Below are 12,777 nucleotides of genomic sequence, written 5' to 3' on the forward strand. Positions count from 1 at the left end.
GTCCTGCCTCAAGTGGAGGAGTTTAAGTATCTGGGGATCTTGTTCACGAATGAGGGAAGAAGGGAGCGGGAGGTCGACAGGCGGATTGGGGCAGCGTCTGCCGTGAAGCGCGTGCTGTACTGGTCCGTCGTGGTGAAGAGAGAGCTGAGTCTAAAAGCGAAGCTCTCGATTTACCGGTCAATCTACGTTCCCACCCTCATCTATGGTCATGAGGTTTGGGTCATGGCTGAAAGAACGAGATCACGGATACAAAGCGGCCGAAATGGGTTTCCTCTGCAGGGTGGCTGGGCTCTCTCTTAGAGATAGGGTGAGAAGCTCGGTAATCCAGGAGGGACTCAGAGTAGAGCCGCTGCTCCTCCACGTCGAGAGGAGCCAGTTGAGGTGGCTCRGRCATCTGGTCAGGATGCGTCCTGGACGCCTCCCTGGTGAGGTGTTCTGGGCACGTCCCACCGGGAGGAGGCCTCRGGGAAGACCCAGGACACGCTGGAGGGACTATGTCTCTCGGCTGGCCTGGGATCGCCTTGGGATTCCTCCGGAGGAGCTGGAAGAAGTGGCTGGGGAGGGGGAAGTCTGGGCCTCCTTTCTGAAGCTGCTGCCCCCACGACCCGACCCCGGATAAGCGGAAAAAAATGGATGGATGTTTTCTAGCTTTGTTTTATTCCTGTCACAGATCCAGATTTCATCTCTAAAGTGTAGAAGAGTCCAACTCTGATCAACAGAGGATAGTTTGTACAGTGCAGTCCAAAAAAAGTGCAGCTGAAACCACCAAAGACAAATATTAACCAGGAAAAAAATGGAAACTATAATTATATTAATTACTATAGCAGAGAAGACAGTTATCATTTGTTAGACTGAGAGAGATATTCTGTAATAAAGGCAGTTATTAGCTAGGCTGCGTCTCTGTGTGTCTGTGTTTATAATGTCCTGATTGAGATTGAAACAATCATCATGCCAACATAAACACAGCTGTTTTATTGTTGCACTGCTCAGATGTGTTTTCGTAGCCAGAGGGTGTGTGTGTGAGTGTGCGTGCGTGCATGCGTGTGTGATCATATAGAGCAACCCCCACCTTCTGTTCGGCCTCTTTTGTTCTAATCAAAAACATTGCCAATGACAGATAAAACAACACATCCTTGTAAAACCAGAAGGGCTCACTAGCCTTTTTGGTTTTACTGAGAGCAGCTGAGTTCGTACGGACGGACGGATAAAAATGAGCAACTCAGCTGCTACATACATACATACATACGTACGCATGTATGTACGCACGCACGCACACACACACGCACGCACACACACACACACACACACACACACACCCCTACATACATACATACATACATACATACATACATACATACATACATACATACATACATACATACATACATACATACATACATACATACATACATACNACATACATACATACATACATACATACATACATACATACATACATACATACATACATACATACATACATACATACATACATACATACATACATACACCTGACACACTCTGTAATGTTTAAGCTAGGCAAAATTAATCAAACTGATCAATCAGACTAAAAGCAATTTGGGAGGGGCAGTATCATGTGTTTTCCAGGGACATAATGCCATTTTAGCACAATCAACTAGCTATAGTAGCTTCAGTTATTATAAAAATGCTACATGACTTAAAAGAGATTTGACTTGTAATTTAATGCATTGAAATTGTGTCTCTTTAAAAACTCGTGCTCTTCTTTAAATTATGGAAGTCTTCAGGAAGTCATGGCTTCTCTGTTAACCCTTTACAACGTTTTTACCAGCGTTGCTCTGTAAAGTTTCTACTGTAATGAGCTCTTCAGATTCTGAGGTCCATCAGGTGTTTGTTAATTGCTGCTGGTTAGTCTGAAGGAGCTGAGAGGGAGAGTTATAAGCTCTGAAACTTGGAACCTTCAGCTTAGAGGAGGAGTTGTTTCTCATAGGTCCACCCAGGCGATTTGGACAGCTGCCATTCAGCTGTCTTAAATGATTTCTCAACCATGTATGAAAGAATCAAGGCAACACTTCAGGTGTGTTTTTATACCATGATGTAAAGCTCAAAAAAGTTGATTTTACATCATAATTTAAGATTGAGTTGAGATCTTTGCCTTTTCTTCCTTTGACATCTTTTATTATTCATGGTTTCAGAAAATCTCTTTTGTATGCTATTAGTTTATGACTTCCTGTATTTTAGCTGCTTTTGGGAGAAAAAGGAAGACAAAGTATTCAGACTTGAAGAGGACCGAGAAGGAGGAAGGAGAGCAGGAGGTGAGGGCAGTGAGGTCAGACAGGCCTCATCAGTGTGTGTCTGAGTGTTAGCCTCTACTGCACTCTTTGTGCTGCCTAATCTAGGTGTCAGCAGCTTTTCAGGCTTTTGTGCTGACAATAATCACACAGCGCTCTTCTTTTCAATTCATCAGCAACAACAACAAGGGATCACATGTCCACATGCAGAATGCAGAGGGGGCACCGGCGGATGGAGAGTGGTTGTTGTGTTGCCTGGATACGGCTTGGGTGTATGGTGAGCCGCTTTCTGAGCGTATGAACGGTCCACATTTTGAACTCCAAACAACCTGATGTTTTTTTTTTCAAAGAATAATTTATTTTATGTCGCAGTGTGATGGAGAAACAATGACTAAAACCACTGCTCAAATCTGCAGCAAGGATCAGTAATAATCATCACCATCAGAAGAACATTAAGAGGGATAATTATTTGTTGTAGACAAAATCAGAGTGATCAGAGATATTAATACATCTATACAAGTTAGAAATATTGTCAACTTTTCATTCTGACCTTTTAAGGTCTTCACACATGATCTGGTTCAGATAATCAGAGCACGGAGTTAAATCCATTTCCAACATGCAGGAAACCATTTGATCAAACCTCGTTACATATTCTATTCTCAACACAAGGGGGCATCTACTATTACATTGACTTGAAATCTATCAAAGCAATTTAAAACTTGTTGAAGGGCCAACTCTGACAGATAAATTATATTTTCTTATCTGGTGCTTGTACACACCCATATGGTCACTGGATATGAGGATGAAATCATATCGTAAAAAAAAATTTCAACAAAACCAATAAAAAACACCATGTATTGAATTATTACTAAAGCTTAGTATAGTGAAAATCCCCCTAAGCAGGTGTTTTTATTCTGGTCTATTAAAAATGACGCTTTTAATAGATGAATATTAAAAAGAGAATTCAGATGGGTTGAGGTCAGGACTACAGACAGGTCATTTCATCCTTTCATCACATCAACTCCACTAAAACATAATTGAAAAGTTTTGTCTAGTTGTTCCTGGGCCACATCCACAAATACATTTTCTTCACAAATGTGGTGAAATTTAAGTGGAAATAAATGTTTTCGATTGGTAACGGAAACCAAACACAAAGTTTGATTACTTTTTGTTGTGTTATCTTTTTATTGGTTCTTTCTGTTGAAAGAACTGTTCTAGATTCAAAAGCAGCTCTATTGTTTTGTTTTATTTTAACTAACTAGGATTTTATTTTAACTATATTAGTAGTGTGATGTTTGTGTTGTAAATCTTGATGTACAAATGTTAAATCCCAGTGGACAGCCATCAGAGCCTTCAGTGTGTTCAGAAGACCCTGGAATTAAAAAAAAGTGAAATAATTTTACAAAAACATAGAACACTGCATACTGTGTGCAGCTTTGTGTAAGGAATAAAAATGAGCCAATAGAAGATTCTTGTTGATGGTCACCAGTCTTAGTTTCCCTGTCCGGATGCATGAATGGAGGAATTCAACTAAACAATACTTCAGTTCCATATTGGCAGTAATTTGTCACAAGAAGATGATTATGATTTTGATCTATTTTGATCTAGAGTTGGTGATTTTTGTAAGAGACTTGAAGTTGTGGACACCAGTAAGCTGCACTTACCATAAAGTGCGTTTGTTCAACTAATGCTTGAAGCGCCATGTTAGTTAGCGGACGCTAATGCTAAAGTGCTAACTTCAGCCATGTTGATGTCACAAGGAGAATGTGGTGAAGCTCTCAAAATAATTCATATGCAGATTTTTTATTTCAGCTGCAATTTATTCAGCTGAAAGTTAAAAGAGTTTATTCAGAAAAGGTGAATTTAGGCAAAGCCAAGTGCGCTAAATATTTTCCAAGTCAACAAAAACACTAAAATGCTAAACAAGAATGCTCATTGACCTTTCTTCCAAAGGATCAAAATATTTAAGTTGGACTGCCTACGCAGCAAAATCCTGTAATTTTTTAATTAAAAGCACAAAAACAATTGTATTATTATATTTTTTATTTTGCACCATCTCAACTATAAAAAGTTAAGATTTTTTGTGTGTGCAATGCATAAACCTTTCAATATCCAAAACATTTAAAGGGTTACTATTAAAAGAAAGGCATATATATTTGATATTTATTATTTATATTTTTAATATAAATAATAAATATGTTATACATATTTTTTGGGTTTGGTATCTATTTTTAGAATTCTAAGCAAGAAGAAGAGAATATAGGTCACTGCTTCCTTGGAAATTCTTACTTTATTAAGTCAAATTTATTAATTGAGGGCTTTTCAATCAGACACTGGATGTTACCGCACAAGCAAAAAATAGAAAATGAATACTTTACATATTACGAAGATTTAAATTTTTCTGTACTTTATTTGAATAGATTTGCATCAATAAAAACTTACCTGCAGCCTCAGCTTTTTTATGGAATGTGTGAATTGTGAAGATGTTCTGATTTTGTTCAAACTGAGAACTCTTAAAATCTACTTCCAAGTTCAAATAGAAGACACAAATATCTGTAATATTAAAAATCTATCATAATGTTGAATTCTATTAAAAATGTCTGCTACTGTCTGCATAAATATTTCAAATTTGTTGCTTTATGAGTGGTTTTTAAAATAAATTGAATTGATTATAAAATGTCAACGGTTCAATCATTGATGTGAATGGAAAAATACATGTAGTATTGATATGCAAATATCTTTTTTTCATGCTTATTGGCATTATGTGTTTTTGATCATATTAGACAAAATAGTCAGCTAGCTTTCTCTTGTCTCATTTATAAAGGTCATCAACATTTAGCAATGGTTTAGAAATCAGAAAGTAATCAAACCCACAACTGAAGTTCAAGAAATAAATTATTTTAGTAGTCTCTAAAAACATTAGTGTTTTTAGACACTCTAATGTAATGCAGTGGCTTGTGGAAAGTATTCACACCCCTGGAACTTCACGTTTTATCACGTCAGAAAGTCAGATAAACTTTTATTTTAATGAGATTTTACGTGTTAGACTGACACAAAGTTTTGGGCAGGAATACTATCATTGAAATTTATGTGTTTGCAGGTGAACTCTGATGTTCTAAGGGGCCAACGTACAGAGATGAGCAGCTTTCTGTGATCAGGATGCTACTGTGCTTTCCTATGTGTGCATGAAGGATGGGGACTTGAACAAAGGAAGAGAAAATACACAAACAACACTTTTTTCTTCAAAATCATCCATGTAACTCAAAAACATCCACAATAAGAAGATTTTTTTATATATATATATTATCATCTTTGTTATTAGTTTGCTCCTGTCCAGCATTCTTTTCATCTTTTTTTCCCTTTAAGGTGAGGAGAAAGTTCAAACAAAACATTTTCTTTAAGTGCAAGGACGATCATCAGTTGCTCACATTTTTGCTTTTAATCTCTAAAAGTCCAGACTTAAATATCTAAAATTGAGCTTGAGCCCTTTCCTGTTATTCAAGAGGAACAACTCTTCACATAAAATCATATCAAGGGCAGTGTTGTCTTCAGAACCTCCTGTGAATAGAACTGTGCTCTAGGTTTAGTTCTACAGTCTCCTGATGGTCCTGGCGGGTTTGTTCCTCTTGCCTGGTTTCCTCGCTCGTCCTAGTCAGTCATGGAGGAGTTCCTGGAGACAGTTGGGGGATTTGAAGACCTCGGGAACATCACTGTCCAGTTTGCAGATCACTTTGTAGATGGCCTTCTTCCACGACGGGTCGGCGTCCTTCCCGGCTACGATGGCGTTGAAGAACTCGCGAAGCGTCACCTGGGCTACCTCCAGAAATCGATCGGGAACCTGGCAGAAAGCGTAGAAGTGTGTGAATGCAAAGGCATTCACACACTTGAATGCCTTTGCATTCACAGGTGTGATAACAATATCACACCTGTTATATGCAGAATGAAAAAGGTGCAACAAGTATGTACACCACTGAAACCTTTTGTGGTTTCCATCTTAAAATCACACTTCCTTATTTTAACAGTGTCAACCATATGGACACTGATAAAATACCTTAAAATTTGAGAAAGTTACATTTTAGATTTCTACAATGACAAAATTGTAAATGCATTGCATGAGCCCACTGAGCCCATATTTGCATATTTTAGACATGTTTTTGAAAAATTTTGAAAGATTTTCATGAGTTATTTGGCGCTTTGTTCCACAAAACTGATCTGCAGTTTTGTGGTTTCCACTGCAGAAACTTTGACAATGAGCTACAATATTTACTTTTAGAAATTTTGAAGAAATTTTCAATTGAATTCATTTCAAATGAATGTTTATCTCAAACACTAACCGCTTCCAAAAAGTCTGTTAAAGCTAAAGATAATGTTTAATTAGATGGGAAAAGTATTTTCTTCTTGTCTATATAAAATGTTGACTAGATCTGAAATGTTGACTGTAATGAGGAAAACATATTTTTATATGTGAAATCTTTTTGACAGAAGGACCAACTGCGTCTGATTGAACTGCTTTCTGCTCAGGACAGCTTTTCTTTACAGACTTTGTGTTATTAAAAAATAAATCATAACCAGCAGGGAGGATCTGTCCAAATCTTTGGATAGGCAAGAATAACCAGAACCCACAGGAAACCAAAGTAGAAATCTGTTTTCCTGCAAAACACTTGAGCAAAAAGGAAATGTTTTGGTGCAAATGTCTTCTTTCATTTCTTGGTATTTTGTGGATAGATGGAGCACAAAGTGAATGAAGGTTATATCAGAAGCCCTCAAAGAGATGAGTGACTGACAGACTGAAGAAAATCCTCAGGTCTATAAGAAACATCTTTCCTCTCATCACTGCTCAGATGTGTTCACTGAAATGCCTTTCTTTTTTTTTTTTACATATGAATAAAAAAACAAGCAAATTCATACTAAAAGGAACAAGTTAAGAGTTAAAAACGATGTGCGACTGAAAACGGCCCRGTAGAAGAGGTGTGTGTTTTTATTACTATTTCAAGTTCTTTTTTCTGCAGACCCTGGGGCTGCCGTTGCCAGAGTTTCTTCTGCACACACAGGCTCACGCACCACCATGAGCCACAGATAGCGACCATGGGCAGGTGAACATCTGTCGGGGGTGTGTTTGTGTGTTGAAACAGTCTTTTTGACAGGAGGACAATAGCACACATACGTCGTTCACTCCCAAGGGCAAGATCATCCAAAGACACCAAACAGCCTGACCATGATTTCATCCTTTTCTTTTGCCGCTCTTTTTTTTCCTTTTGCATACTAATGCACACACACACTGCTGACTCTACCAGACTAAATACAATGACCTATACACCCGACAAACTCCTACACACACATGTAGAGGACAGTGGAGTGTAACCCCGTCATGCGTGGCAGGACATGCCAAGGTTAGTCACCACCAGAACGGATGAATCACTCTGCGCGCACACACACCAGTTAAATGATTCCCTGGACTCTCATATACTCCCTCTACCCCATCCTACCCTTCCTCTCTTTTTAGCTGCCCCCCCCCACCCCCTGAGACCACTGTTATTTCAATAAGGCTCTCTGTCATTGTCTCACTGCAGACGCTCCCATACAAACACACAACACAACTTTTAGATGATCTCTACAGCGTTGGTTTGAGGTTTGCAAACGGCATCTCTTTGAAGCTCTTTTTTTTAGATTTCAGTTCTCTGGAAGTGTTTGCAGTGATAACCTCATAATCTTTATAAGGTTGACACTGAAAACACTCAGTTTTCAGCTGCTCTCTACTGGTAAACTGGAGGTTTTGGATTATTATGCTAAACTTTTATAAAGTAATCCAAGAACAATTGAAAAGATACAATGTATTCAGTTGGAGAGCGACAATAAATCAGCTCCTTAATTTTGGCTGGTATGGATCTTTGCTACTGATCTTATCTAATAATCAGTCACTATCCTCTTCTGCTCTACTGTCAGACAAGGCTGATAGGCAGACTCGCCCACCAGGTCACGTGTGTTGTCAATTTAGCAACTTTGTCATTATATTTAAAATCAAATCAAATTTTATCTGTGTTGCACATTTCAGCAGCAAGGCATTTCAAAGTGCTTTACATCATAACAAACACAAAAACATAAAGTCATGCAACATAGAATCAACAATCAAAACTTTACAGTAAGTCAAGTGCCATCATTAAATTTGTAATTGATTACGTTTCAAATACAACTCTTTTGGTTTTTTAAATCGGGATTTAAAGGCACTCAGTGTTTCAGCTTTTTTTACAGTTTTCTGGAAGTTTGTTCCAAATTTGTGGTGCATAGAAGCTGAATGCTGCATCTCCTCGTTTGGTTCTGGTTCTGGGGATGCAGAGCAGACCAGAACCAGAAGACCTGAGGGGTCTGGAAGGTTGATACAACAACAACAGATCTTTGATGTATTGTGGTGTTAAACACAATACATTGATTTATAAACTAATAACAGTTAGACTTTAAATCATTTCATAAGTATTGTTTTATAGTTTTCTTATTTTTTCTGACACACCACTCTTTCTGCTTATGATTTAATCTGAAACTAAAATAAAGTAGTTAGTGAGTAAAGCAGATGGTTAAATAAAGAAATATGAACTCTTTTAAACTTTTTTTCTTAGAGTTTAGCTATGTGCTAAACATAGATAAATCACTAGCTATGATTTAGTTAGTGATCACAGTTAGTGATTTCTCTGAGYTCACTGTGTAAAGTAGCTCAGAGAAAGTCTATACTCTGAGCTAGAGTGAGTGTAGCTTAGTGTGTAGGGACTTTAAAACTGGTGTTATATGTTCTATCTTTCTGGTTTTAGTGAGAACGCGAGCAGCAGCGTTCTGGATCAGCTGGATCACTGTTGAAGTAATCAATGCGACTAAAAATAGACACATGGGTGAGTTTCTCTAGATTTCATTGAGACATAAGTCCTCTAATCCTGGAGATGTTCTTCAGGCCGACTTTGTAACTGTTTTTATGTGGCTCAGAAGGTTCAGGTCAGAGTCCATCACTACTCCCAGGTTTCGGGCCTGATCGCTAGGTTTTAGATGTAATAACTGAAGCTGTGTGTTGACTCTAGATCGCTCCTGTTTAGGTCCAAAAATAATAACTTTAGTGACTTTGAGACAAAAAAAATAGCAACAATAAAAAATGGTACCTGTCAAAATCAGAATTTTCAACAATCGATGATAAGCCAGAAAACTGCAATCAGTGCACCCATAAAATCCACGCATTGTCCGTTTCTAAAGAATTCTTGAAATATATTTCAAAAGCCTCAAGACAGGAATTTAAAGTCCCTGATTGAAAACTTAAGGTAAAACAGTTCTCAATCAGAACTGTTATACCATGGTGATGGTGTAACAAAACCTTTTACAAATAGTTGACTGAAAGTGCTCATCCCAATAATCCTCTTTGCTGATGATGGTCTACATCACCTACTTCAAATTTGAAGTAAGTCTGGTTTTTCAATTCAAAGTGAACATTTAAATTGCTTCTATGTGCACTTATGTCCAATTCTTGAGGCTTTTTACTTTTCATTGTCTCTCCATGATGAATGGTCTATTTCAATTAATATTGAAATAAATTATCGAGTTTGAAACTTCAATATTTAAAGCTTTATTTTTTTTAATCAAAACTTAATTCAATTTTCAATAAATGTTATGTTGAGGCAAAAAAAATCTATTTCATCCTAGTTATGAAATAAGTTCAGTTAAAAATGTCTAGTTTCTAGGTCAAGGAAAGCCAGAAGCCTGTATGTCGGTAAAAAATGGGGCCCCATTTTGTAATTGGTTACAAAATGGCACCATGTCAGTAACCCACACAACCTGATGCAGGTAATCTCTGAGTAGAAAATTATAGCAATGTAGCAATTTCATATAGCAACCTGGATCCTGTACATGTGGGTCTTTGGTCCACTAAGTAGTCAATCAACCAAGGGAACAATCTTTTGGGAACCTTATGGGTCCCATAAGATCGTTCTTAAGAACTGCTTAAGATCGTTCTTAAGCAGCTCTTAACCTTGTGTTTACAAATGGGGTCCAACTGACCCCACACCCATATTACTTGTATCATTTGCCTCAGTCCTCGCCACGCACAAGGGTTAAGCTGTGGCAGCTCTTCACTTTGTGGCCAATCAAAAACCATCATTTGGAGCTGAAAACATCCATGCCGGAAATGTCCGGAAAATGGTAAAAATTAAAACAAATTTTGACCATTAAGTCTCCGCCATTGCCACAAAAATATTTCTGTAATCTGTAAAAGGCGGCAGCTTATGGGGAAAGCCCCAAAGTGGAGATGCTGTTTAATGGTTGCTGTGAAACTGCCCACTGGGACAAATAAAAGTTGAAACCTGAGCTTGATCTTGAAGATGAATGTGCCTTTGAGACAACCTTTCCCTCCTGCCACACCAACACAGTATTCAGCATCCTTCAGCACCTCAGATCCTACAACCAGGCAAACCACATCTTTTGTTCACTTTCATTCCCTCACAAGCATTTTTCTTGATTTCCTTAATTTTATTTCGACCCAAGTGGATGTTCAGAAGACGAATGACGGCGACCTTGCACTATCGTCATCGGTGTGTTTGGAACGCAGCTTGGTCTGGTCGACATTTTCCCAACCCAACAGGACGACGCATTTCAAAGTGCTGAAGCAACAAGACCAAAAGGACAACGCTGACTCGCACAGAGACGTAGGGAAACACAAGCTGGAAGGATGAGGTTAAGCAAGCAGGATATTGAGTGTCCAGGTTGGGTGTCAGCACACACACACGCACACACACACAAACGCACACACACTCTCATTTGGATTCCAGATGCCCAGATTTGTCCAACCGTTGTAAATCAGTCCAATAAAGAGATCTAAATTAGGCCATCATCAATATAGATGGGCCTGTTTTCCCTCTGTGTGTGGGTGTGTGTGTGTGTTGGTGTGTGTGCGTGATTAACTCCTAGCCAGGATCTTGATATAGTGTCTAGTTGCCAGGAGAGAGAAAGAAGAAGGGAGGAATTGGGAAAGTAGGGGAGAAAAAGGAAGATAAAGAGGAAGAAAGACACTTTGTTTCCAGTAAACATAATTCGCATGATTGCTCTGGTTTGCTGGGTAAATATTGGATGAGGGGAGGCTCAATTACTCTGTCTTCACGCAAACACACACACAGGCACACACACAAGGAGGACAAGAGCCTGTAAATCTTTAAATTGCTGCCCATCAAAGAAGCCCACTGAGATGTCTGTTTTGAGCTTTATGGTCCTTATGTTGGAAATTTAATCATCCAATCAGTTTTTTATTTTATTTATAGAAGCAATTTCAGAAATAACTGTTGTTCATCTGAATGGTAACAATGGCACTGGGGTGAAAAAGCGCCACCTGAAGAGTCACAAAGCAAACGGGGAAAAAAGACAGAGACTGAACAATGCTGCACTTGGCAACAGTGACGTCTGCTTCACTGATTTAGGAGAGATTTATTTATTTATTTACTTTTTTTTTTCAGACAAAGCAGGTCACAAGCACAAAGGGCCATGGTTGGACTAAAAATATTTTAGGATAAAGAAGGGTCCTTCATAAGTAGGTTACTTTATTATCAAAGCTCATGTTTAAACAGTTCTGTAAATTGTTGTCACAGAGGAACCAACAATCAACAGGGTGTGTTTTCACACATGAGATGTTCCATCTGCTTAAGACAAACCCTGCTTTGTTTCCATTGTGGTTCATTTCAGAAGATGTGAACACAAGAATCAAGAATGGACAGAAAAAAAGGAAAGAACCAGTCAGTGAAGAAAGGAAAGAAGGAAAGAAGAAAGGAAAGAACAAAGGAAGGAAGGAACGAAAGATAATACTAATGCTATAGTTTGGAGAAGACGTTCCTGTCACTTTTTTGTTTGGTTTCCATCCTAGTATTCTTAGTGTGGTCACATTTACACAAACTCTAACAGAATTTTCTTAGTGAGGTTTGGTATTTATCAGTGATGTGGACAAGGCACGTGCAGAGGGGGGAAGCCGGGGGTGCTTGAGCACCTGCCCCTTTTGCTTCCTTGCTCCCAAGTGCCCTTTTGGTCAATTTTTTTTTTTCTGTATTTTTATTTCCTAAGCAAAAGGAAATAAGCAAACGGTTATTATTCTAGCACATAATAACATTTACTAAAATGATTTGTTTTTTGTTGGGGTTTTTTTGTACAACATAATAAGCCATCTCTTTACATGGTCACCTTGTTACGTTTGACCTTTTGCCCGTGACGCATGACACAGTTGCCTCTCGCACAGTGAGATAAGGCGGCTAACTGGAGCTCAACATAGTGAACGTTCCAGATTACAGATCAGTTTTTGGTGAATTAAAGAAAAAACGTTTTTGGTGAATAAAGTGGAGTAGACTTGCTACTTGTCAGATGACGGGAAACGTTGAAGTATCGTTTCTGCTTYAGCACGGAGTCGCGGTTTAAGCAGAGAAGTAATGAAATACAACAGACACTGACAGGCCTCTGCGTCTGCCTTTCTCTGAAGAACTACTGAGCGGGAGGAGACAGCCAG

At 38.5% G+C, this 12,777-nt stretch overlaps 1 protein-coding gene across 3 annotated transcripts in view; it reads right to left on the reverse strand.

The window, feature by feature from the left end:
• Positions 1–4,541: 4,541 nt before the first annotated feature.
• The window catches only part of LOC103473252 (prospero homeobox protein 1-like), a 47,161-nt gene continuing 38,925 nt past the window's right edge, over positions 4,542–12,777 (reverse strand). For all 3 annotated transcript variants that reach the window (XM_017310024.1, XM_017310028.1, XM_008423341.2), the window contains one exon: positions 4,542–6,108. In XM_017310024.1, coding sequence (XP_017165513.1) covers positions 5,923–6,108 — 186 coding nt within the window. In that variant the 3' untranslated portion in view covers positions 4,542–5,922. The remainder of the gene's footprint in view (positions 6,109–12,777) is intronic.

The sequence above is a fragment of the Poecilia reticulata genome, linkage group LG2 (assembly GCF_000633615.1).
Source record: "Poecilia reticulata strain Guanapo linkage group LG2, Guppy_female_1.0+MT, whole genome shotgun sequence".
Lineage (NCBI taxonomy): Eukaryota > Metazoa > Chordata > Actinopteri > Cyprinodontiformes > Poeciliidae > Poecilia > Poecilia reticulata.